General features: G+C 43.7%; 1 protein-coding gene across 4 annotated transcripts in view; it reads left to right on the forward strand.

Moving 5' to 3' along the window:
• gabbr1a (gamma-aminobutyric acid (GABA) B receptor, 1a) overlaps nt 1-23,371 on the forward strand; it is an 89,605-nt gene that overhangs the window by 41,978 nt on the left and 24,256 nt on the right. For all 4 annotated transcript variants that reach the window (XM_037073389.1, XM_037073388.1, XM_037073390.1 and 1 more), the window contains 7 exons: nt 7,959-8,129; nt 9,484-9,585; nt 9,877-9,942; nt 10,191-10,382; nt 14,872-15,117; nt 16,522-16,585; nt 17,555-17,632. In XM_037073389.1, coding sequence (XP_036929284.1) covers nt 7,959-8,129; nt 9,484-9,585; nt 9,877-9,942; nt 10,191-10,382; nt 14,872-15,117; nt 16,522-16,585; nt 17,555-17,632 — 919 coding nt within the window. The remainder of the gene's footprint in view (nt 1-7,958; nt 8,130-9,483; nt 9,586-9,876; nt 9,943-10,190; nt 10,383-14,871; nt 15,118-16,521; nt 16,586-17,554; nt 17,633-23,371) is intronic.

Here is a 23,371-nt window from a genome sequence, read left to right on the forward strand (position 1 = left end):
AAAAAAAAAATCTGTTTTTAAACATGAAAAAATGTATTTATTTCTCCTGATCATTCCTTCCGACTCTTTCATGTGTGAAAACAAGTGAATTGTTTGAGGTTTTTGGGGAGATTTCCTTTCACTTAGTTTCGCATGTAAACGGTCTCTACAGAAACCCTGAGGACTTTTTTAAAATATTTTTTCTATTTTCTTACCTAAGTAGTTTCTCTCTCTTGTATTTGTAACTTGAGAACTGGGGAAGTTTCTCATATTATTCCTAAGTTCCTTATCTTATTACTTTTTCTCATCTGTTCACATTTTTCTTATTATTTTTTTATCAGGATTTTTTATTTTATGTGTGAAACCTGGGAAAAAGAAAATTCTCCTTAAAAAAAAACACAATTCACTTGGTTTCTCACTTGAAAGAGCAGGAAGAAATTTCCAGGGAGAATTTTTTTTTCTATTTTTTTTTAGGTTTCACACATGAATTTTTTTTCTTTAGATGTTTTCACAGATGGAAAAAAATATTGAGGAACTTAGAAAGAACATCCTGGCCAAAAAAACTTTCATTCACTAGTTCTCGAGTCATAAACACAGGAGAAAAAACAATTTATATCACCAGAAAACATTTGTTCTCCTCTTTTTCCCCTCAGGGCTTCTGTAGGCGTCGCATTTTTAATTAAAAATCAAAAGTAGGATTGGCAGTTCTCCTGATATTTCTTTCTCCATCCTCGCCAACTTGTGCATCACATCCTAGGAACTATTTCTTCTAAAGCACAACGCTCTGCCACACGCCGTGTCTAGACTGCCGCCGTCTTGTCAGAGCAGCGATCGAGTGATGAAGCCGTCATCGAGACACTGAAGTGTCTGTCTCGACCGGTTCTGTCAGAATTCAAAAGTGTCAATGAGGGAGCAGCCAAAGTTTCTGTGCGGCGTGCTGTTTCCCTTTAATATGTGCGATTATTCCTGTATATTTTACCATCAACACGGATGCATGTGATTGATGCGTCGGAGCAGCGTGGGTCGTAGCGAGTGTGCAGCTGAGTGAGAGAGGCAGAGCGACGGTGGCTGCGCTCGGGAGCCGACAGCGTTGGCTATCAGAGCAGAAGCAAAGGTTAGACGTGAAGTTGTCTAGTGGCAGTAAATATACAGTGTTTGCAGTTCACCGTGAATAAACACTGCAGCTCCTCAAGTTTCTGTGTCGGGCTTCTCAGCTGCTGGGCGAAAGGGAGGGAGAGTCTGTGGTCAACAGATGCACTCTCTGCTCCAGCTCGGCTTCTAAGTATATAAATATTTAGATGAAAATATTTATTCCGTGCCTTTTTATTGCGGTTTAGTGTTGCATTACTAGAGCATTGTTGAAAATATGGACTTGAGGCTTAAACAAACGTCTTAGGTTGCGTTTACGCCCCTTGAGATGCAGCTGAGACACTGACGCACTAAAGCGGGGAACCTTCTTCTGTTTGTCCTTCATTTATCTCGAGAATTGATCTTCCAATCCACTTCCCACATGGCGAGGTTTGTTGCTGAGGACATGAGGAAGTCTGGTCTCGAATTTGGAACCATTTGGACGAGCGACGACTGATCATTCAGGTTTTATACGTGTGATACGTTTGGGGGCAGATGAGTCTGTGAGCAGTTCAGGATGTGCAAACCGGATTAAAACCAGAGCTGAGAGACCTCCTGCGTGAGCGGCGCATGTTCGATGCGGAAAGGCTTTTCATTTCACCGCCCATGTAAGCAGGTTTGTGCCGCCACACAGCCGGCGTATCTTATCCGAAGAGGCGGCGCTTCATCCAGAGATCTCAAATATTTCTCTCTGCAGAAATACACCTGAAATGATCTGTGGACAGTTTGTAGAAAATGTCAGGAGAAGAATACACACAACAAGTGAAGGGCAGTATTTCTCTGGTGCGATGTCTCTGTCTGTCTCTCTTTCCTCCACGTGACTTCATATCCCAACGGAAGCATTTCAGAAGTAGAGCGTCATGCTCGCCTGATGTCGCTGACCTACTCAGAATGTGTTTATTTTATCGTTTCTCCCTGAGTTTGTCATTATTTGCATGTTTCAAGTGTGTTCATTGATAATATTTCCAACTGCGGTAGATCCTGAATCAGCACAAGGTGTTTTATTTTGAGAACCGACTGGTTCGTTTCTGTTCCTCTGTCTGACTTCCTGTCTGGCTCTGATGTGGCTTCTTTTGTCAGAAATAGGCTTGTTGTGTATTTTGCTCTGAGCAGAGCGTAGAGAAGCTCCTGGGGCTCTGCTGAAACATGAGCATCGTGTAGAACGATCAGCTCCTGTGATCGCATCGCGGCCGAGACGGGTCCAGGGGAACCTGTTGGTGATACTGCAAATAAAGGAGACCATAGCTGAAACAATCTAGAACTTCTGTCTTACAATCAGGATCACATTAGCCATAAAACCTGTTGCTGCCTCGCACAGAGACACTGCACTACATACATTTCATGACCAAACTGATCCTCCGTAGCGACCGAGAGCTAAGACGATGTTGCCTCTCGTCCCGTAACTCCGTCTGTAGATAATGTGGATGAGCTGATTAAAAAAAAAACCTCGACACCGACTGCTGAAATCTCGAGCGCTGCTTGTGCTGGAAGAACGTCGTCCCTGTGTAAAATGGTCTTGCGGATGCTGCTGCTCGCTGACGTTCTATCTAAGCGATGATCTTTTGTGCTCGTGATTACACTAACTTCCCAAAAATCAATTCCGTACTTGTTTATTGATTTTGAAAGACTCCACGCTGCACTTTTGTTAATTAGCGATGACACGTTACAGGGCAGCTTGACAATACGGCATTGACGGGATCGCTTAGTGCAAGACAAAACATATTGCTTCTCCTCACTTACTGCCAGATAGGACGCTTATAACAGCACAAACACATCCCAGATCTCTAAATCAGACCAGGGATCTGCTTCTGTCTCCTGCTGCGGATTTTTTTTTTTTAGAAAATATTTCTGCCTTTTATGCCTCCTTCAGTTGGTTTATTTTGTTTATCTCATTCTCCGTCTTCTCTTGATCTGCCTTTCTGTCACTCACAGTGTTCTGCTTATTAGCTTTGTCCCGTAATTGAAGTTTCATCCAGAGATTAGTCATCGAGAACAATCAGTTCTAGTGGTTGGCGCCTGCCCCTCTTTTTCTCCTTTTCTGGTCTTCCTCTCTTTGTCACCCTTTCTTTCCTCATCATTAAAAAATCCTTTCCACTTTTCGACTCTCTTCCTTCCTCTTTCCTCTGTCTGCCGTCGCTGCCCGGAGCCGGTCTGCTCTATTTCAGCTTCTGTTTCGTTCCTTCCTTCCTTCCTTCCCCCCTCCCTCCCTTCCTTCCTCCTTTCCATCTCTACCATCTATCTCTCCCACTCTTCATTTCCGCCTCGCTCCCTCAGCTCGAGCAGTCGATTCTCCCCACACACAAAGGGATCTGTCTCTCTTTACTACACGCCACCACTGGCACAACCTCCTAACCGCCACACTCAATTATTTCTGTACGCTGGCTGCCTGCAGGATCCTCCTCGCATGTCAAACAGCCTCATCAGAGTGCCGGGAAGGCAAAAAAAAAAAAAAAAAAAAAGCAAGCTCCATTTCTGGACGGTGATCAAGGAGGGGCCCTCGATCGGCTCTTCTTGGCACTGTGTTAATTTGATCCCCCATTTCCCTTCTTCCAAAAGCACTGTAAGCTCTGGATGGGCATTGATCTGCTGCTACAAGGCTCTGGGAGAACTGACGCAACCGAGAATCAAGAGATATTGTTTGTGGTTTTTGGGAAGCTTCGATGTGGAACTTTGCCAGCGTGTTGCAGAGTGCTGCTACGTCGGTCTATTTCTGCCACAGCAGCTTTTCACTCCCCGTTTCAGTTTTGTCACTGCTTTCGTGTCTTGTTGAGGGGTTTATTTGAGTGGCACCATCAGGAGAAGCTTGGCAGCGCGAAGTTGGATTTTCAGGTTGCGGCTTCATTTAGATTATTTCGCGTTCTTGCGAGCCAGAAACAGACCTGACAAACTATCAACTGTGTCGGGGCTGAGGCGAAAGCAACTGGTTGACTTTAACAGGTGTATTAATGCGTTCTCGATTACCTCCGCTCGTATCAAGCCGTGTTAGTAAACTGTATGTTTTACTTGTTATTTGAGACATGGGCCCCTGAGAATTTGCCTCTGCCTATAAGTTTGGGGGAATATAATTTGTGGTGCTCACCGGATTGAAATCTGACATTCATCAAGTTCAATCCCAACGTGTCAAAAGACGACTGTGTCTGAAACTGCTCCCCATATAACAGATCAGGGACTCTACGTGTGGACCGAACACAAACTAAATCCTGAAGTTATAAAGACCACAATACATTATGAACGTTACATTTTCTATGTTTTACTTACATTTTCCATTGCTCCATACACTGTCCTTGAATTTGAATTTGATTAGGGCTGCCCGATAAATCAAATTTCATTGTCATCGCGATATGAAAGTGTGCGATAAACACATTGCAAAAGACTGCCTGACATGTGATAAATAAGAAATTTTTATTATTTTTTTTACATACACCATGCGTGCACCTTGGAGCCCTGGACACAAGGGCCAATCAGATGAAGTCCCAGCTGGCCGTTAGCTACCCTGACAAAATGAATCGGCATCAGTTTGGTGGTGATTGCCAGGTTATGATGGCAGGAGAAGCCATGAAAATGTGGTCGATGAAGACCTTGTGGGGTAAAGAAACAGCACTTCTGCCAAATTGAGTTATTTTGGATTCAGGAGAGACGACGTGTTACAAACACAGTTACTGTGTAAAACATGCTGCGCAGTTGTTGCAACTTCTAGAGGGAAACACAACAAACCTCCATCACCACCTGCTGCACAACCATAAAGACCGACACGAACAATTCAAAACTAAAACTAGCCATCGTTAACTGTATAGTTAATAATATGCAAACTTCAACATTTGTTTATTTATCGCAAGTTATATCGTTATCGCAATATTGAACAGTGTTATCGCAGATTTTCCTACTGGAGATCATTACAGCGCTCCGGTTAATGTGGCCTGTTTCCCGTCGCTGGCGTTGTGTTGAGGTAACGTCTGGAGTGAGTGATGAGAGCGCTTAGTGTCGATGCACGTTACACGGGAGCATTTTCTGTCAGTTACATAATGTGCCTCGTCGTAGTTATATGAATATGTCACCGACAGAGTCCCGGGGCATCATTTCTGTTTGCCGTGTAAAGCTCCTTAAACTATAGGTCGCTTGGCAGTTTGTACGAAAGTCATTTAATAGAAACTACGCTGCACGTCTCTGCTGCATCTTGGCGTCGTTTGTCTCCATACATTTCTTCTGTGCCTTTTTTCCATACGTTGGATTAATACAACGCTGGTGGTGTAGAGAGTATTCACAGCAGAGGGACTGTGTGGGACTGACTTGAGATAAACTACAATGGCTGCAATGAAGGATCATGTCACTCAGTGCGGTGCGTCTCATTGGAGCTGTCACAACAGCTTCTTCTGTTCAGCCGTGTGCATATTTCTTTCTTTTTTTTTTTCCTGTTTTTTCAGCCTCTGAAGTTGAAACCAGCGTGTGTTCCCCGACAATCCAAGTCACTCGATCCCCTGAAAAACACGGGAAACACCCAACACCTGTTCCCTGTTGCGTCATTATCTCCCCTGCATTTGCAACCCAACCCTCTGAAAACAGAAATCATCATTTTGCAAACAAACTGTGTTTACCGAAGTGATCCCGAGCCCGTGTAGCATCGGTTGATCTTACTTTGTCATGCTGGTGTTCATACAGCATCGTAATGGCTGTTGCATCGTGGACCATATTTGCAGCTAACCAATCACGTTGTTGTGATGTCATAGCTTTGGACTTGTGTTGGTTTTGTTCCTGCAGCATCATGATTAAATGTTGATCCAGGAGCAGCATTTTACCATCGTATCCCAATGGGAACCTGCTGATTGTTCTAGTTTTCATTTTGTTTCGTTTTTTTTTTAAAGTTTTTTTGTCACATTTTTGTTTTTAGGCAACACAAATTCTTTTAGGAAAATATATTTTTGGTCAGAATAGATCTTCGAACAATGTAGTCATGTGTAAGAAAGGATGACTTCAACCATGTGTGGTGTTTTTTGGGGTCTTTTTCCCAAGTTACAAAGCTATGACATTACAAAAACGTGATCCTTTATATGTGATAATAATACCCTATAATCACATTTTCCATGATGTGGTAAACAAAGATGCTGCTTTCACACCCAGTCATGACACCATCACCTCAACAAACCACGCACAACTTTCCCAGTGTTTCGTTTCTCCTTCCTCAACTTGTTTGAAACGTGTTGCTGGTATAAAATTCAAGAAAGTCATATATTTACAAACCTCAGTGAAGCTGAGGTAGAACGTTACATACGCTGTCTGTCTCCTGCTTTAAATTGGAATTATGTTAAAAAAGGATTAGCCAAGTATTTGTTCATGTTTAATACGCCGTCACAACTTCTACCGGATCGTCCGACGTACCATCCAGTCTTGTCCGTTCCTGTTTCTCGCCTGCCTGTTCCTGGTGTTTCCAGCCCCGTGGCTTCTTAGTTTGCCCTCGCTGACGGATTACCTGTTGCTGAATCCTGAATTAAACTCTTACCGAGTCAACGGTTGATGGGTTTCAGCTGCTCTCCCTCTCAGTCCTGCTTGTCAGTCCAGACGTCTGTGTGCAGAACCGTTACAAGTGCTCCAGCACAGGAGCAGGAATAAGAGATGAGGCTTCTTTCTGTACGGGCCACTTGCTAGTGAGATTAATTAACTGTTGGTTGTCGTTGTTTCATGTGATTTGTTGATGATGAAAATGAAAGAAAACATGGAATATAGCCGTATCCTTCAAGAAGTGTTTCTGTCATTTGACCCCGCCACACTGTCTGCCTACGTTACGAACACCTCTCGCGTTTATTATCGAGCAGGTGTCATCCGCCGAAGCCGCCGCCGGTCTCCTCCACATCTCTCCCTGCCGCGCCCAGGTCATCTGTCACTTCACGTCTGCTTCCCCCGTCTTTCGTTCTGATGCCTTCGTCTACCTGCCTGTGCCCACAGGGATTTGTTATTGTGGAAAGTCCACATCGTACATGACATTTGACATCTATCATCAAGCTCCCAGTGGTGAATCTCCCAGAGCTGTATCAGTAATGGGGCTGAGATTAAAGCCGGAGAGTCGGAAAGGCTGTCTGTGTCTGTAATGGTTCCCTAAACGCCCAGGTTCCTCGTTTTAAAAGAGGCCTGTCGAGGATTTTATCTTGAGTCGTCACTGTGAAACTAATTGTTAGAGGAACAGTCTCTCTCCCCGTTTCGGTTGGCATTTTCCTCCATCCGTCCTCCCTGCTGATTTGGACGCACATCTTAGCAATCTGCCTCCTTGTGGGAATTGTGCCTGAGATTTGAAATAACATGGGTCCAAATGAAAGAAACAGATGATCACCGGGGCTACTGTTTGCAACGGCAATAATTAGATTTTTTTTTTTTTTTTGTGTCTCTTCCGTGCGTAAATGTAGAATGTGTCATTAAAATTTCATGCCGTTGTATGCTCGGGAACTCCTGCGTGCGGTGTTTTGTGTTTTTCTTACTGAATTACAGAGTTTATCGGCGCACCTGATAAGCCGGAGGGAAGCTAAAAAGAGGGCGGGAGGGAGGGGGAGTGGATGAAAAATGAGAAAATGGAAGCGGGGATTGTTTCTCTGGTTCTGTCTTTTTGCTGGATTTCCTCTCTGTTGTTTGCTGTTTGAACCAGTCATCATCAAAGAACACTGTGTACAGGGGAAGAACAAGAGAGTCCTGATTTGAATACATTTTGATTGAAGTCTGTTTACTACTGATGCCTTGAAGGACCTTCAGAAGTATGTTTTTCGCCTGTTTGTCTATATCCTCCCCTGCTAAACTTCTATATCCTTTTACACCTTTTAGCTTTAACAAAACCGTCTCATTTTTCCCACTTTCTGTCTCATGTCTCACAGCTGTCCTACGGTTCCAGCTCTCCGGCTCTGTCCAACCGCCAGCGCTTCCCCACCTTCTTCCGCACGCACCCCTCGGCCACCCTTCACAACCCCACCAGAGTGCAGCTCTTCCAGAAGTGGAAGTGGACCCGCATCGCCACCATCCAGCAGACGACTGAAGTGTTCACCTCCGTCAGTGCCTTTAATCTTCTTCATCTCACCTTCATTCTTACAGCTTTGATACGTCTCCAGCTCTTTTATCTCCCTCTCCGTCTTTTCTTTTTATTTTCTTTTGCAACCATCATTTTTGGTGAACATGTCATGTTAGGTGCAGAAACTCAATCAGCAGAGTAAATGTTGTCATGCTCGATACTGCAAACCACGGCACGTTTCCACTTTAGTCTTCTTTACGTTAGGTTTAAGCTCAAAGGCCAGTTGGTTAGAGTTAGGAAAAGATCTTGTTCCCGCTTTAAATATCCCATTTTGTTGCTAGAACCACAGCTAGAAATTACCCAACATATTGATAAAAAGGAAATGTCCGGATGTCACATGGAAAAACATTTTGCTGCCACAATGATAGCTGAAAACTGTTCCAATATCTGGCTGAAAATATCTGGTTTTGTCGCCACAAACATGGCTGCAAATGTCCCGATGTCACGTTGAAAAAAAAATCACGTTGGTCCTGCTGCCACAAAGAGGGCAGGAAATTGTCCCAATGTCTGGCTGGAACTGTTTAGTTTCGTTGCTACAAACATCCGATATCTTGTTAAATACTCAATTCTCTTTCGTCACAAAGACGGTTATTATCGGTGTCATCAGATTACCCAGTTGAACTGAGGCCTCTGGCTTGGTCGCCGGCTCCATGCCAGACACATCCTCCTCCTCCTGATGAGAAAGTGAACTCATTTACAAGTGATCTGAATGTAACCGCCTGTGTCATTTGCAGAAACGCACAATGCAAACATTTTACTCTGGTGACTGAGCTGCTGTGTGTTTGTTTATGAGGGCTGTTGTGCTCCCGGGCTGTATAACGCTGCTCCCAGCGATCCGTCCTGGCGATTGATGGAGGATTTTTGCAGTAATTTGTTCGAGTATTGGTTGTGAGAAATATTGATCACGCAATACATCACTCGCGGGCACGGCGGTCGATACCATGACACTTGGTTTGGTTCCTGTAATGGAGGTTAATGATCTCCCGCTCACATTCTTTCCTCTCCCTTCTCACATTCGTCTTTTCTTCTTTCCGCTCATGTTCTTTGTCTAAAAATCTATTCCCTCCCCGGCTGCCTTTATCACACATCCGCACGCTGCCCGTTCCTTTCTTGACATTTCTCATATACACTTCAGATTTTTTTTCTTTTTAAATCTATTTTCTTGTCTCTTTGGACTTGGTTGCCTTTTCTTTTGTCTTGCTCTATAATCTCAGCCCGCCACCTCTCTCTGTTCCTCTCTGTTGAGCTGCCTCTCTAACCTCTCCCTCCTCTCTCCCCCCCTCCTCCTCTCTCTCCCTGTCTGTCTCCCCCTGTCCCCTCCTTTCATCTCGCAGACTCTGGATGATCTGGAGCAGAGGACGAAGGAGGCAGGCATCGAGATCAGCGTTCGCCAGAGTTTCCTCACCGACCCGGCTGTCGCTGTCAAGAACCTCAAGGTGCTTTGATTAAAAATTCACCTCAGCTGCTGGTCGTCTCGCTCCCCCCCCCACTTCCTCCTCCAGCTCACAGCTGCACACGACACCATTAGCATAGAGGCGATTTGATAGAGGAAATTAATGCGCCACGCTAATTAGCAACTCCTGAACAGCAGTACGTGCCGTCCTGCAAAGCAGCAGGAACTTTGGCACACGGCGCCGCCACATCAAGCTGTGCTAACGTGAAGTTATATTGCTGCTACTGATGTAACTAAGCAATGTTTTGTTTTTTGCTTTCACGTCTTGATGCAGCGCCAGGATGCAAGGATCATCGTGGGGCTCTTTTATGAGACTGAAGCCAGGAAGGTGTTTTGTGAGGTTCGTACCTTTTCTCCTCGATTGATCCCAGTAGGCCGAACCTGACTGGCTATTAGCAAGAAATTGAGCTCTGTAATGAGCTGTTTGAACGTCTGAATGAATTTCCTTGTTTGGCAGTTATACAACACACTCAACACATCTTTGGGAATAACGCTCCTCATGGTTATTTATCATTTCTCTCCCTTCCCTTCATCCGCCCTGCATATCCGCCTCCCCTCCCCTCCCCTCCCCTCCCCTCCCTGCTGCAGGTGTTCAAGGAGAAGCTGTATGGGAAGAAGTACGTGTGGTTCCTGATCGGCTGGTACGCAGACAACTGGTTCAAGATCAAAGACCCCGCCATCAACTGTACGGTGGAGAACATGACGGAGGCCGTGGAGGGACACGTCACCACCGAGATCGTCATGCTGAACCCCGAGACTGTCCGCGGCGTCTCCAACATGGTGGGATTTTTTTTATAATTATATTAGAGAGACAATAATTTGTCTTTGTTTTAATCATCATCATCAGCCGCTGTAATTGATAAAGTACGAGTCTTACATCGGACTACAAAATACCTCAGCCGCTTAGGTCCGGGGTGTTTAATGAGCTTTTAATGACATCAAACAGAGAACACCTGTGCTTTGTCATACAGTACACATGGGAAAATGGACTTCCCAGATGTATTTCCCAAAGTCAGAGAACATGGGATACCGCACAAACGCAGCACGTCACCGAATAAGAACGATTACGTCGAAGAAAATGTTGCACAAACATCTGCAGATCCATCATGAAGTACAGACAACCCTCCAAGATCTCATGAACTCTCCAACAAACACTTGAATAAGTGATTTTAATGAGAACAACAACAAAAAAAGCTCAGACACTCAGAAAAAGGAACAGATTGGTTTACACCAATTATCACCTGTGTTTTGCACCCAAAAGGTGAAAAGAAAAATGGGGAATTAAGTGCAACTGCGATGCTGCTTATGCACCAGAGTCTCCTCGCTAATTAAAAATAGACCGTGCAGTGTTTGCTCTGGGGAATGGTGCCTGTCTTTTTTTTTTTTTTTTAAATCAGTTTAGCAATACCTACAAAAATGACTGAAAAATGAGCATGTTGTCATCAGCATCGTGAGTATGTATCCTGCACGCTGATGCAGACAACCTTAGTCTTTTTAAAATACACATAGTCCTAAAATACAGTGAAATGATTTTATATATTTGATTTCTTCCCACCTTCGTCCTTCCATGTCGTCTCTGTTGGATCTGATGCAGATTGAGCCACTTACCTGCTGCCGTATTCGTTAAATAGATCATTTCCAATGTAGACAGAACAACAATTTGCCTAAAAGAGTGATTTTAATTACACAGTAGTTTTCCTGCAACATACATTTGATATAAGGTGTCACATTTAATGCAGTTTTTTCTGTCCTGTTGAGTCAGTGTGTTTAAATAGAATAACTCAATGTGTGTTTTATTACAGGAGACAGAAAAACCATTTGAAATTCCTGACTTCTCTGTGTGATACTTGAAACACACATTGTGTTCATTAATATGTTATAATTGAATGGCAGCAGAACGTTTACGTTTGCACCGGCATTGATCTAATTTAGTCAGTTAATTTATTCACATTGACTCAACATGACGGAGTGACTTTGTGTTGAATGTGACACTTAAGTGAAAAATGTAAATGTGGTTCAAACACTTGGAGTTATTGTTTTAGGCAGATTATTTTTCGATCGTCGATCAGAAACCGAGAACGATGACGTCACGGCCTCAGTGACCCGGATCAATATTAAACGATTTTGCATCCGCCTGAAATTGCCACATGTTTAAAAAAAAAGTTTCTGCATTTTTTCACATCCATCAAAGGCGTTTATTGGGTTGTTTGGCTGCTCAGAGCCTCCGTAGTGTTTTGAAACCGTGTGATAAAGTCTGGACAAATACTGACTGTGATCTTGACCAGCGTCTGCGGATCCAGGTGAAACAGGCACGTGCTTTCCGATGGTGCAATTTGGATTAATTATGCGACGCGCTGTTTGTGTGTGGTGTGTATCTGCGTGTGTGCGTGTCATGACATCTGGAAACACACCTGGAGTCTCGATCAGGATTCTGCAGCTCCTTCATCAGCCGGTGAAACTCCCCTTGCTCCTGTCCTGTTTCCAGGAGAAGGTGGACCCAGTGATTTATTTGTTTATGTATTTATTTATTTATTTATTTTTTAGGTCTCATATTGGAACATTTCACAAAAAAACTGAAAAATCAACGCGTCAGACTCAGTGTGCCAATGTGTTTTTATCGGGTGACGGATTAAAAGCCCGCAGACGAAAAACAGACAGGTGTGAAAAGGCTTTAAGTGTCATCAATCACTGATCGGGGGTAGAAACATAGATGTCGCCCTCTTTCTGAACACCTTCCTGCATAATTCCTGCCCCGCTTAGCTTCTCAGTTACCTGTCGTTCTCGGCTTCTCTCTCGCCTGTCGCTCTCCCCTCTTTCACCTTCTCTAATCCTCTTAAACTGTCTCTTCCTCTCTCCGTCTCTCCCATTGTTCGACCTTCTCTGACTCTGCTGGTCTTGCGGTGGATGATCCTTTCATTCTTCTTGTTTACCCACCTCGCCTTCCCCCTTCCCCTTCTCCTTATCATTTCCCCATCCCCACCTTTTCCACCATCCCCCCCAGCGCCCCTCCTCCCCTCTCTTGCACTTCATCAGCAGCTGTTGTTTATATTCATACAGCACCTGCCACTACCTGCTGATTTAGCTGTTGACGTGCTGCTCAACGGGTGATAAGAATTACAGCCAGAGCTCCTGCTCATAGACAATCCATTCAAATTCAATTTCCAAGTTTGAAATTGGCATATTTTTTTCGAGATGGAGCAGTCAGATTAAGCGAGTGTGCCGATGCTGCAGGGTCTGCAATAGCACATTGTCAGCTAGTTTTCAGAGGGTAGTGGCAGATTTAAATGCCAAATGCCAAGGTGGAATTTAAATTAGATGAATTTGACGTAACTGCACTGGGAGTGGGTCGGCCTAATTGGCCTCGGAGAATCCACAGGGACACCAAGATGATTGGTAGCAATAATTTCCCTTCACACATGTATCCTCGCCTTCAGAGAAACAAGTTTATTGGTGTTTAATTAGCCGACAGAAACAGTTCTAAACAGCCTGATTATGTACAAGTGAGAAAAGGAACAAATCGCTTCCGAGGTTTTTGGTTTTCGATAAAGCTACATGAAAGATCCCTGCATTTTTCATGAGTAACTTTACCAGGTGTGGGTGTATCTCACTTATATTAGATGTAAATTAAAAGCAAGGAAATAATAATCATCATCAATCATCAGAAACAATATAATCTAGAAACAATCCTTCAACGTAGTGTGATGTCACAAAGTCACCGAATTAAAGGCGAGACTACTGTTGAGGCATTCCAGCATATTTAAAGGAATAGTTCAACACGTTGTGGAGGACGCTTTTGTGCTTTATTGCCAAGAGTTTGATGAGATAGTTAAATATGAACTTCAGACAGCATGCAATTAGCCTAGCTTTGCATAAAGACAGTTGCATGTTCCTGCAGTAGACGAGGCTGCAGTTCCTCTGTACGTTAGCCACCAGCAGCCTGAAACTGCACTGCATTAGCATGGCTCTTTATTCCGACTCTCTTCCTCCCTGGGGCGGTCCAGCTGCTCAGGTTGGACGGTCGCTAGGTGCAGCTGGCCGTGATGGACTCAAAGTCTGCTGCTCTTAATCCAAAACACCTGCTTTCTTCTCCAGTGCTGATGACTGTATTTCATAGATAGTACCGCTGTAAGCAATACAGCAAAAAAAACAAAAACAAGTTAGACAGTCAGAAAAACAGAGATGTAGCATCATTTGGAGGAGCTGGTCACTGTATTTTCATCCAGCACCGTTGCCAGAATTGTCAATTTGGCAACACTGAAGCTAAGCTAATGGCCCGTTGGCTCCAGCTCCACATTTAGCGTAGCAGTATCAATCCTTTTACTGAACTCTAATATTTTTAAAAATGTCAAATCAGTTCCTAGCTCCGAATGCCAAAGGGCTCTTCTGTTTAAAAATATTTTTTGGCAGGATATGTTCTTATAGGACACGCTGCACTGCCCACATGTTGGGCACTTGAGTGTTCCAGGTGGTCTCCGGTCAGCTCTAATGCCCCTTAAAAAGCCCTCAGGCTGGCCCAAATTCCTCCCTGACTGGTCATGTCATCTACTAATCTGGTGGTTACCACGACAGACCACCTGCTCTCTGCTGCCACCCACTGGTTGTTGTGCGCCGGACCGGAAACATAGCTTCTAATTCACAATTTTACTCTAGAATGCACATTTTACTCACTACTTTGCTTATTTGAAAAATATATATTGTGCATTTTTTAACTATTATTCGATTACTCTATGTGATTCCTCTTCATATGTGGTGGTGTGTGGCTATAGCGCCCTCTATTGACCAACCACCACAAGGTAAAACCCCAAACTGCGTTGAGAATTGGTGCCCCCTCTTGACGTATTTCTCATTCACCACCCTCCTTCTTATTTTTGTAAAGGTTTGTATATATTTTGGCAGATAAAGTACTGTTTATGTTGAGTGGACAGAGTCAGGTTGTTCTGTAGTCTTCTCGATTTCATCATAGAGGTTAAAAATGGCTTCACTGTTTTTTTTGTTGTACCAGCAGTGTTTTCTTTAAAGCTGTTTGTAACATTATTACTTTTAAGAATATGTTCATGTAGGACGTGTGTTCCTGGAGGACTTACTCCAGAGGTCTTCCAGATGATTCTCCACTTCCTCCTTTTCACCGTCTCATCCTCTTTGCCAGTATAGACGTGTTATATCTAAAAATAGAAATGTCAAAAATCCTCTTAAAATTATCTTTATTTGAAGCATTGCATTTCTTCACAAGGACTCCTCTTTGATATCAGTTCTGTCCTGTTTCTATCAGACATCACAGGAGTTTATCGCCGCCTTGATGTCTCGTCTGGGTGGGATGAACCCCGAGGAGACGGGCGGGTTTCAGGAGGCTCCACTCGCCTACGACGCAGTGTGGGCTCTGGCCCTTGCTCTCAATAAGACCGTGGCTCCTCTGAAGGCCAAGGGCCGACGACTGGAGGATTTCAACTACAACAACCACGACATCACCTCTGAGATCTACAGGGCCCTGAACACGAGCTCCTTCGAAGGTGTTTCGGTAAGTGCAGAGGATGATATAATATGAGAAAGTTACATGAATAATAAAAATACCTGCTAATTTGGTGCCTTATAGTTATTAATCCTACAACAGTATGCAGTGTTTTGTTCAGGTGTTTTGACTGCCATGTTTTTGACTCTACAATTCCAGCTCTTGCTCTTCATGGTGATCAAACGGTGTCAGCGCTCTCATTTCAAATCTCTGTGTCGAGGCCTGTACATGTGAAGTGTACATCTGTGTGGCTGGAAGGAACAGATAAAAAAATGTGTTTGATATCACAGACAGTGATGCCGCCGTTCACTGAAACCCTTCGTCTCAAAGAGGGAAAAACTTTCTCATGGAAATATGCAGTGTTTCACTACAAATCAGTATTTTGTAATGGAGTTGATAACAGTGATGGTGATCAGTGAGAGCAGATCACAGACTGCATACTATTTGATGTACCACGACAGGACTGTGCATTAGCTCATAGTTTGTGCTTTGTGTCTGCGAGACACCCAATTATTTTCTAGCTGAATTGATTTGTTCTTTGGTCTATGAAATGTCAGAAATGTTGATTAGTATTTTCCAAAGCCCAAGATGTCGTCTTTAAATGTCTTCTTTTGTCCACAACCCAAAGATTGTCGTAGAGGAGCAAATTAACCAGAAAATGTTTGAATTTTGGCCTTTTTTCCTCACACTAAATCAATTATCGGAGTAAGTGGCGATGACAACTAATCAATTAATCATCTGACCCACAGAGCGAGCACACCAGAGACTTCCACCAAACAAGCTGGCTAACTCCCAGTTTATCACCTGGGTACCTTGAATAGAGATAATGATTTAATCTTGCTGTTTTTCTCGAATTTCCGTATTTTATTGGACGGAATGGCTCAAACTATGATCACTGGGATGCTCAAAAAATGTATCTGCCGTTTTACAGCTGCTTCTTTCATAATGTAAGCTTATGGAAAAAAGTATTTTTTGGGTCACAGTGCATCACGTGACGTTGCAATGATACAGTTCAGCCACTTTGAACGTTAGCTTCAAAGCCCGGCGCTCTTCCTGGGGGGCGGCTCGCCGAGAACGGGTAGTAAAAAGCAGCAGTCGTCTGTTACGCTGGTGACCCTCAGGCCATATTCTTTAAATGATACATTTAAGTGGCCTTCCATTGTATTTTTTTCCGGTAAGAGGTTGTAAATCTTTGAGATATGTGTTGTCTGGAACGCAGCTAAGCTAACTGTCTGCTGGCTGTAGCTTCATATTTAGTGTGAAGGCGTAAAAGTGGTATTAATCATGTCACCTAGCCCTCGGGCGGGAAAGCAAATATTTATCAAAAGGTCACACTACTCCTTAAAGGAAGGAGTTAATCATTTGCAGTAAAAAAAAATGAATAAGGAATCTTTCCTCCCGTCTGTGTCTCAGGGCCAAGTGGTGTTTGACGCCCAGGGTTCCAGGATGGCGATGACTCTTATCGAGCAACTGCAAGGTAAAAACACTCCCATGCTGTCCTCCCACAGTTGTTGTATTGCGGAATCTGTGCTGAGCAGTAAACTCAGTCATTCATCAAAAAAATCACTAGTGACTAAAATTCATCATGTATCGATCGATGCTCTCAGCTCATTTCAGTGCGAAGCCTCGCTTTTTGGGGGCGGAGGGGGTCGTCAAGGCCTTCACTGCGATCGGTCTCGACGTCCTATAATTGCACATGCGGAAAAAAAAGGGGGCCGGATGCAGGAATGTGTTGACTGTAAGCTCTGCTCTAATTGGGCACAAGCCATCGTTTTAAGCCGTTTCTGGAAATGGCATCCTATTTGTCACCAGTGACTTAATGAGTTTCCCCGCGCCGGATAAGGTTGAGGATTATTTTCTACCTCTGTTCTCTTTGGCGTCCTAAAGGATGAAAATTTATAATCCTGCCCCTTTCCCCTCACACTCTGTCTCATATTTCCTGTTGTGGTGTCGAGGTAATTTGACATCCACAATGAGGCGACCTGACTTGCATCCCTGAATCACTGTGGGTCCTCATCAGTATTCCTGGTCAAGACCGCCACATAAGCTCCTTTTCCCCCCCCTCCTTCCTTTTCTCCTTCTTCTCCCCTTGGTACGTCTTTGTTTGTCCTTTCTTCATGCACCTTTTCATTCATCCCTCACTTCTTTCTTATCTGTGCATTGTGTTTATGTTTCTGTACCTACAAATTCCATTAATATGAAAGCGCAGGAATAATAGAAAAATGGCTTAATAGTGGTCACGTGAATATGAATATTTATCACTTCTGTCGAGTTTTGTTTTATTGTTTGAGAACATGATCCGCCACAACACACCAGGGGAGGAAATGAATTACACGAGCGAAACCAATTAAAATTTTATCTTTCTCCGTGACTTTTGTGGTTTTGTTTCACTCTCTCACTATCTGTTTTTTTTTCCTTCCTGTTTCTTTCTTTTCCAATCACACAGGAGGCAGCTACAAGAAGATCGGCTACTACGACAGCTCTCAGAAGAACCTCTCCTGGTTTGGCAATGATGTTTGGATAGGTAAGATGGAGTTCACGACACCCAGCTTCCTGTGTCTGTATTTGTGTCCCGTCTGTCTCGCTGTGAGTCAACAGGGTCACATCTTTGTGCTGTGACATAAGACCTCCCCGGTGTGGCTTAATTTAGACTTCCTTGCTGTCTAAATTACATATAATCAGGCTGGATTTTTTTCTAACCGCTTGTTTGGGTGAAGCTAGTTATTTGGGAGCTGACGTTCGTCCACAATGAGCCGCCTGCACACTCACCGTCCAACATGTGTTAAGATGTTGGTGCAGCAGATGCACAGTAATCAAACCGAGCAGCAGCTAGCTTTGATTTGCTAACCATGGAGTTTTCACTGTGGGGGCCCCCCGCAGACCAAATCAAAGCCATTGTACCTTCCAGACGCAGCCTCCTCTGGTGAGTCAGCTGTCGGCAAACTTGAGCCCCGTTGTTTATTTTACCCAGGTCGCACATTTAAATGTATGCTGAATTAGCTATTAGCACTTCCTGTCTGCAATGCTCACCTGTAAATACAGGCAGCTGTGACTGGATCATTGAGAAACTGAAGTAAACTTTTAAATTTGATGATTTATTCGCAGAGTTTTGTGTCTATGTTCTGATTTCTAAGCAGATTTATGGATGATTATTGGTGATGGATATTTGAGATAATGATATCCTCAGTGAGCGCAAGTCGCACTCAGTCTAGAAAGTGCAGTGTGTGTGTGTGTGTGTGTTAAGAACAATCTGTAAGTAAGTGTTCACCAAACAACGTAGATTAACAGCCACCAATTTTTTACAATTTTTAATTTTGCCTTCCCTCAAAAGCAAAACACTTTCCCTGTCGTCTGCTAACATTTGCACACACTCTGCAGAGACCAGACACACACTGAAAGAAGAGAGATGAATCTTCTGTAAACACACTGATTGTGTAGCTCGTCTGATGCTGTTGTTTTGTAAAAATATGTAAGCGCACTTGGTTGTCGCAGCGTCATTCATCACCATGTTGGTTTCAGTAGTTTGGATCGGCTGTGTCTTTCACAACAAGCTTCCTCCACTCGCGGTTCTCCTTTTTGGGGCGACTTTGGGTGATTTTTGAGGCTCATTCTCTGCGTGTGAAATACCTCCGTCCACCATCATCCACCACCACAGGCTCACCACAGGCACACTCACGCTGTGGGAAACACCAAACCCTGTTTGCTTCTTAGAATTGTTTTGCAGACTACTTTAGAGTGAACACGACTGAACTTTAATTTCTGGGAGAGCTTTTCCATTAATTTTTTAATGAGTTGTGACTCAGTTATAAGTCATGAGTTATGCCCGACAAGGAGTGCGACTTCAGTGGCAGGTTGCAGCAATCTTTGAAAGTACCTTAATTGCCTCCATGAGCTGTGTGTCACCGTCACTGCCGCAGCTCCCACTGCTGATTGTGATGGTAAGTGGGCCAAATCAGTGCACCAAATACAATAACTAACAGTTGTTTTATCAGATGTCACCCTCGTCCCAGTACGTTTGCCTCGCGTCTCTCCTTCCGCAGCCCCCCGCTGCTTCACAGTTAAAAAAAAACAACCTCTGAGCTAACTCACCCAACAAAACTATGAGTTCATTTTTACATCATTCTCCTCTTTGAAGGAGCTCGAGTTCACATCACACAAACCAGAACCGACTCTCTTAACTCCTGCTGCCCATATTCTAGTTTGCTGTGAAAACCTATTACTGCTGATTTGCCGCAGACACCAAGACCAATTCTGTGGTTGTTTACTGGCCCGTCCCTCCCCGGAGAGGTGACATACTTGTGCCTGGACAGAGTGTGCCACTAATCAATCCTACACGCCTCAGTGGCCCGTAGAGAGCTGCCTTTTTTTAGGCTTTTAAGGAAATGATCTGTTGCCAACGGCTTAACAGAACTCAGAAGAGGTAGTGATTCCAGGTCAGCGTCAGTGGCGAGGGACGAGGGACCTGTATGCATGTAGGCAGCATGTCTTTCACGAGGGCCGGCTGCCAGCTCTTTAGTTTGGCTCGTTGCAACGTGACAGGCTCGGTGTTAGCCCAGTTAAAACCTGCCGGGCTGAAAACTGACTCGCTCTCCAACTTGTCAGAGGTGAGTTCTGTTTACCTCGCTCTAACCCCGGCCTCCTCTATTGGTGCCTGATTTAGTGTTTTGTTTTGTTTTTTTTTGTTTTGCTGTTTACCAAATAAAGATGCATCCAACTGACATGTACTTGTTGTGAGGAAGTGAGTAATTTCCTGCTCTCTGGAGCTGAGTCAGTTTGGGGGAAGTTTTTATTTTGTTTTTTTTTATTTTGACAAGGTGGGGGGTGCGTTTGATTTGCTCCACACTGACAGGGTGGAGCACACACAGGGGCTCTCAACTTAACCCCTCCGCTTGTTTTCCTGCGTGTTAACCACCAGGCGCCTCCCTGCCTCACTTTCTCACTCTCTTCACGGTCGCCCTAACAACCACTTCAGCTCAGCTCTGCCTCTAATCGCTGTGGCAACTGTTACAGAGCTGGGTCTCCATGGCAACACCCTGTCCTGATTCCTTGATCAAGGACGGACAGTTGACACACATGCACACACACACACACACACAGGCAGACATATGCTCACACAGCGTTAAAGTAATAATCTCAAAGATTTGAATTTTAAATACATGTGTTCAGTCACGATCTGTCACACAATGGTGATCGCACCTTCAGGCTACTGATGAAAGTATTGCAATATTTAGATACTGTACCAGCCGTATTACAAACTGGTGTTCTGTGGTGACGTTCCTGCAAAACATGCTCTGTTAAGTTACTGTCAGAAGAAGAGGAAGGACGTCATTGTTAGCAAAAAGACCAAACTGTGTCGCCCTTGTTAACCTGCAATGTCCTCTCCTCTCCCCTGAGCTCACTAATAAGCGGGCCGCTGCTCTGATCTGAACCCGACACCACTGTTTCCGAGCGGGGACATAAACCTGATGTATTATTAAACATTATTACATTTGGCAGAGCGTTTCTGTCACACCAATCACGTGCATCGTAAAAGCGCTCACCAATCAAATCTGTGTATTGTGTTAAGCGCAGTAATTTGAGTCCGACGGACGAGAGATGAGACGAAGGCGACAAAACAGTCGTAGAAGATCAACAGTGAAAACTGAGCTCGAATCAAGCTCGAACTCTTAAATGTTCATGCTTCCAACAGGCAGTTTGGAAATGGTGTGACTCATATCTGGATTCATAACGATAATTAAAAGCGACAATGTGGAACGCCACTATTAGACAAAGCACAAAGCATGTTTAACATCCGTCATGTTAGAATCTGACAAATCGCTTGTTTGTTTACTGCGAATGCAAACCACACGTCTCAAACTGCTGCCGTTTCAGCATTTAAAGTGGTCACAGGAAATATTTTGTTCAGTGGGATTAACATTGACTGCTGCGTTTCATCAGACAAGCGATGAACAGACATTTTCAGCATTCTCTGACAGTGGATCAGTTTGTAATAATGCAGGTGTAATGGAACAAGAGGGAGCAGCGATCTGCAGGCGACACACCTCCAGCTTCCCCTCACTGCACCCGGCTGCATCGTAGTTTCTCACAGGATGACAGAAAAAGCTTGACTTCTTTATTAAAACAACAGTAATTTGCTTGGCTCCGCTGAAACAAGTTAAGTATTAAACTACGCTCGCTGTTACCACCAGTAACCACAGGTGTCGCCAAATCAACCAGGACTGAAATGTTGTCGATTAGACCTTTTAATTACTGCTATTATACACATACATTATATAATATAATCTTTTTTGCATCATACCATGGTCATAAAACGTTATTTTATAGCAGCTTTTATATAGTCCATGGTAGATGGTCCATGCAGGTCCATTTATCATTTACTCTTTATATATAGCTCAAAGTATTTCAGGTCAAATTGTTTATAAAAGAAAGAATTTAAACAAATACATTTTTATAAAACACAGAAAATCAATAAAAAATAGGTAAGATTGATGAGAATGAAATTCAAAATAACAAGTCAGAAGACTACCACTGTGTGTAGTGAGCTGCACAGCCTGCTGTTGAGAAGGTTTTTGCTCACTTGTCGTATACAGTATGTGACGACTCCAGGTCACTGCACATCGGTACGCTGTGCATGCTGTAAACTGCAAAAGGGGGACAAACGTTCTCATAAATAACACATTTTCTTTTTGGTCAGGTGAATAATTGTGATACCAGAAATCGAGGCATAAGGTTTGAACAGTTGAATTCAGTTTCCTCATAAAGGCTTTAAGATATTAAACGTATTAAAACCTGTAGAGAGTGATGTTGAATATAAAATGCTTTTGTACCTGATTGAAGGCTGTCAGGAGATGTTGAACAACCATAAACCAAGTCTAATTTAAAACAGTGGACTGTACTGTTGATGCTGCTCTCCACGGTAACTCGGAAGCTTGTCCTTTAATCATGTGCAAGTGTTGATTTTAGGAAAAACTTGCACTAACAGTTGCGTGGTTGCCTGGCCTTTAGTTGCCATCAGTGACAACCAGTTTTTCAACAAATACTACAGGGAGAGCAAACAGCAGAAGTGCACCACACAATAATTATATTTTTATTATTTGTTGTATTATAGATGTATAGATACTGTTACATTCAGAACCAGAACCAGAGCCAGACAACGCTGCACGTGCTTTCAGTGTTTCCCCTAGACTTTTTTTGTAGCAGCGATGCTCTGAGTTGGTAACCTAGCAACACTACCTGGAAGTTTCAAAGTTTTGAAAAATAACCCTTTAAATGGTGACTACTGGTGAGATTTTAAAAAAAAAAAAAATCATTTTCAGAATTTCAGTATCAGAATCTAAGACATGAGACAAAATAGTGTAGACTTGTAGAAATTACACAAATAGCAGTCATGACAATAATAATCGATTTCAAGATAACTTAGGGTGAAGCGCTTTCACTGTGTGTAACTTAAATTTGCCGTTCGCCCGTGATATTAAACCGACAAAACTCATGTCTGTTATCTTGCGCACCGCCACAGAATGTGTATAGGGGAAACACTGTGTGCTTTGGTACATTTACTCTGCACACAAGCGTCTGTTTTAGAGACAATAGCAAAGCAAGCAGGGACAGCAAAATGTCAAAAAAAATGTCAAGCGGCTGGAATCGCTTTAAAGTTTGCAGAAATGAACCCCAACAAGTCGAGTGCCAGATAGGCGAAAGGAATCTGGCATATCACAAGTCTACTACGAGTTTGTCCTGAAAACTCAGCGGAGACAGCGTTGGCAGTTGTTTTATGACAGGCATATTATGGCTTTCGTCGAGTCACAAGATGACGTAATTCTCACTGAAGCCCCCAAAGCGGTGCTGATATCGTCTCTCCACTGGCTTCCCCTCACGATTTCATACTTTCACACAAACATTACCCTGGAATTGCACTCCGTGTGGTCATAAACAAGTCTTGAAAATTCTTCACTTGAACTTGGCGAATGCTGCAGAGTCCCTCTTACATCGTCATCCCTCAGCCGGATGACACCAGATACACATCGGCTGTGTGACGCCGGTGACAAGCATCTAAACAGAGCACGATGGGCGTCCCGACACCCTGCGGCCCCCCGAGGGTGCGACAACTCTGACACTTTCCTCTGACATCTGACACATCAGCTCCACGCGATGCTGACAGTCCCGCTCAGCTTCCACTCTGACATGCACACACACTCTGTCCCTCTCCATTTCTCTCTCCCACACTAACACACACACACACACTCCACACATACTGTATACGTGC

This window comes from Acanthopagrus latus, chromosome 17 (assembly GCF_904848185.1).
Source record: "Acanthopagrus latus isolate v.2019 chromosome 17, fAcaLat1.1, whole genome shotgun sequence".
Taxonomy (NCBI): Eukaryota; Metazoa; Chordata; class Actinopteri; order Spariformes; family Sparidae; genus Acanthopagrus; species Acanthopagrus latus.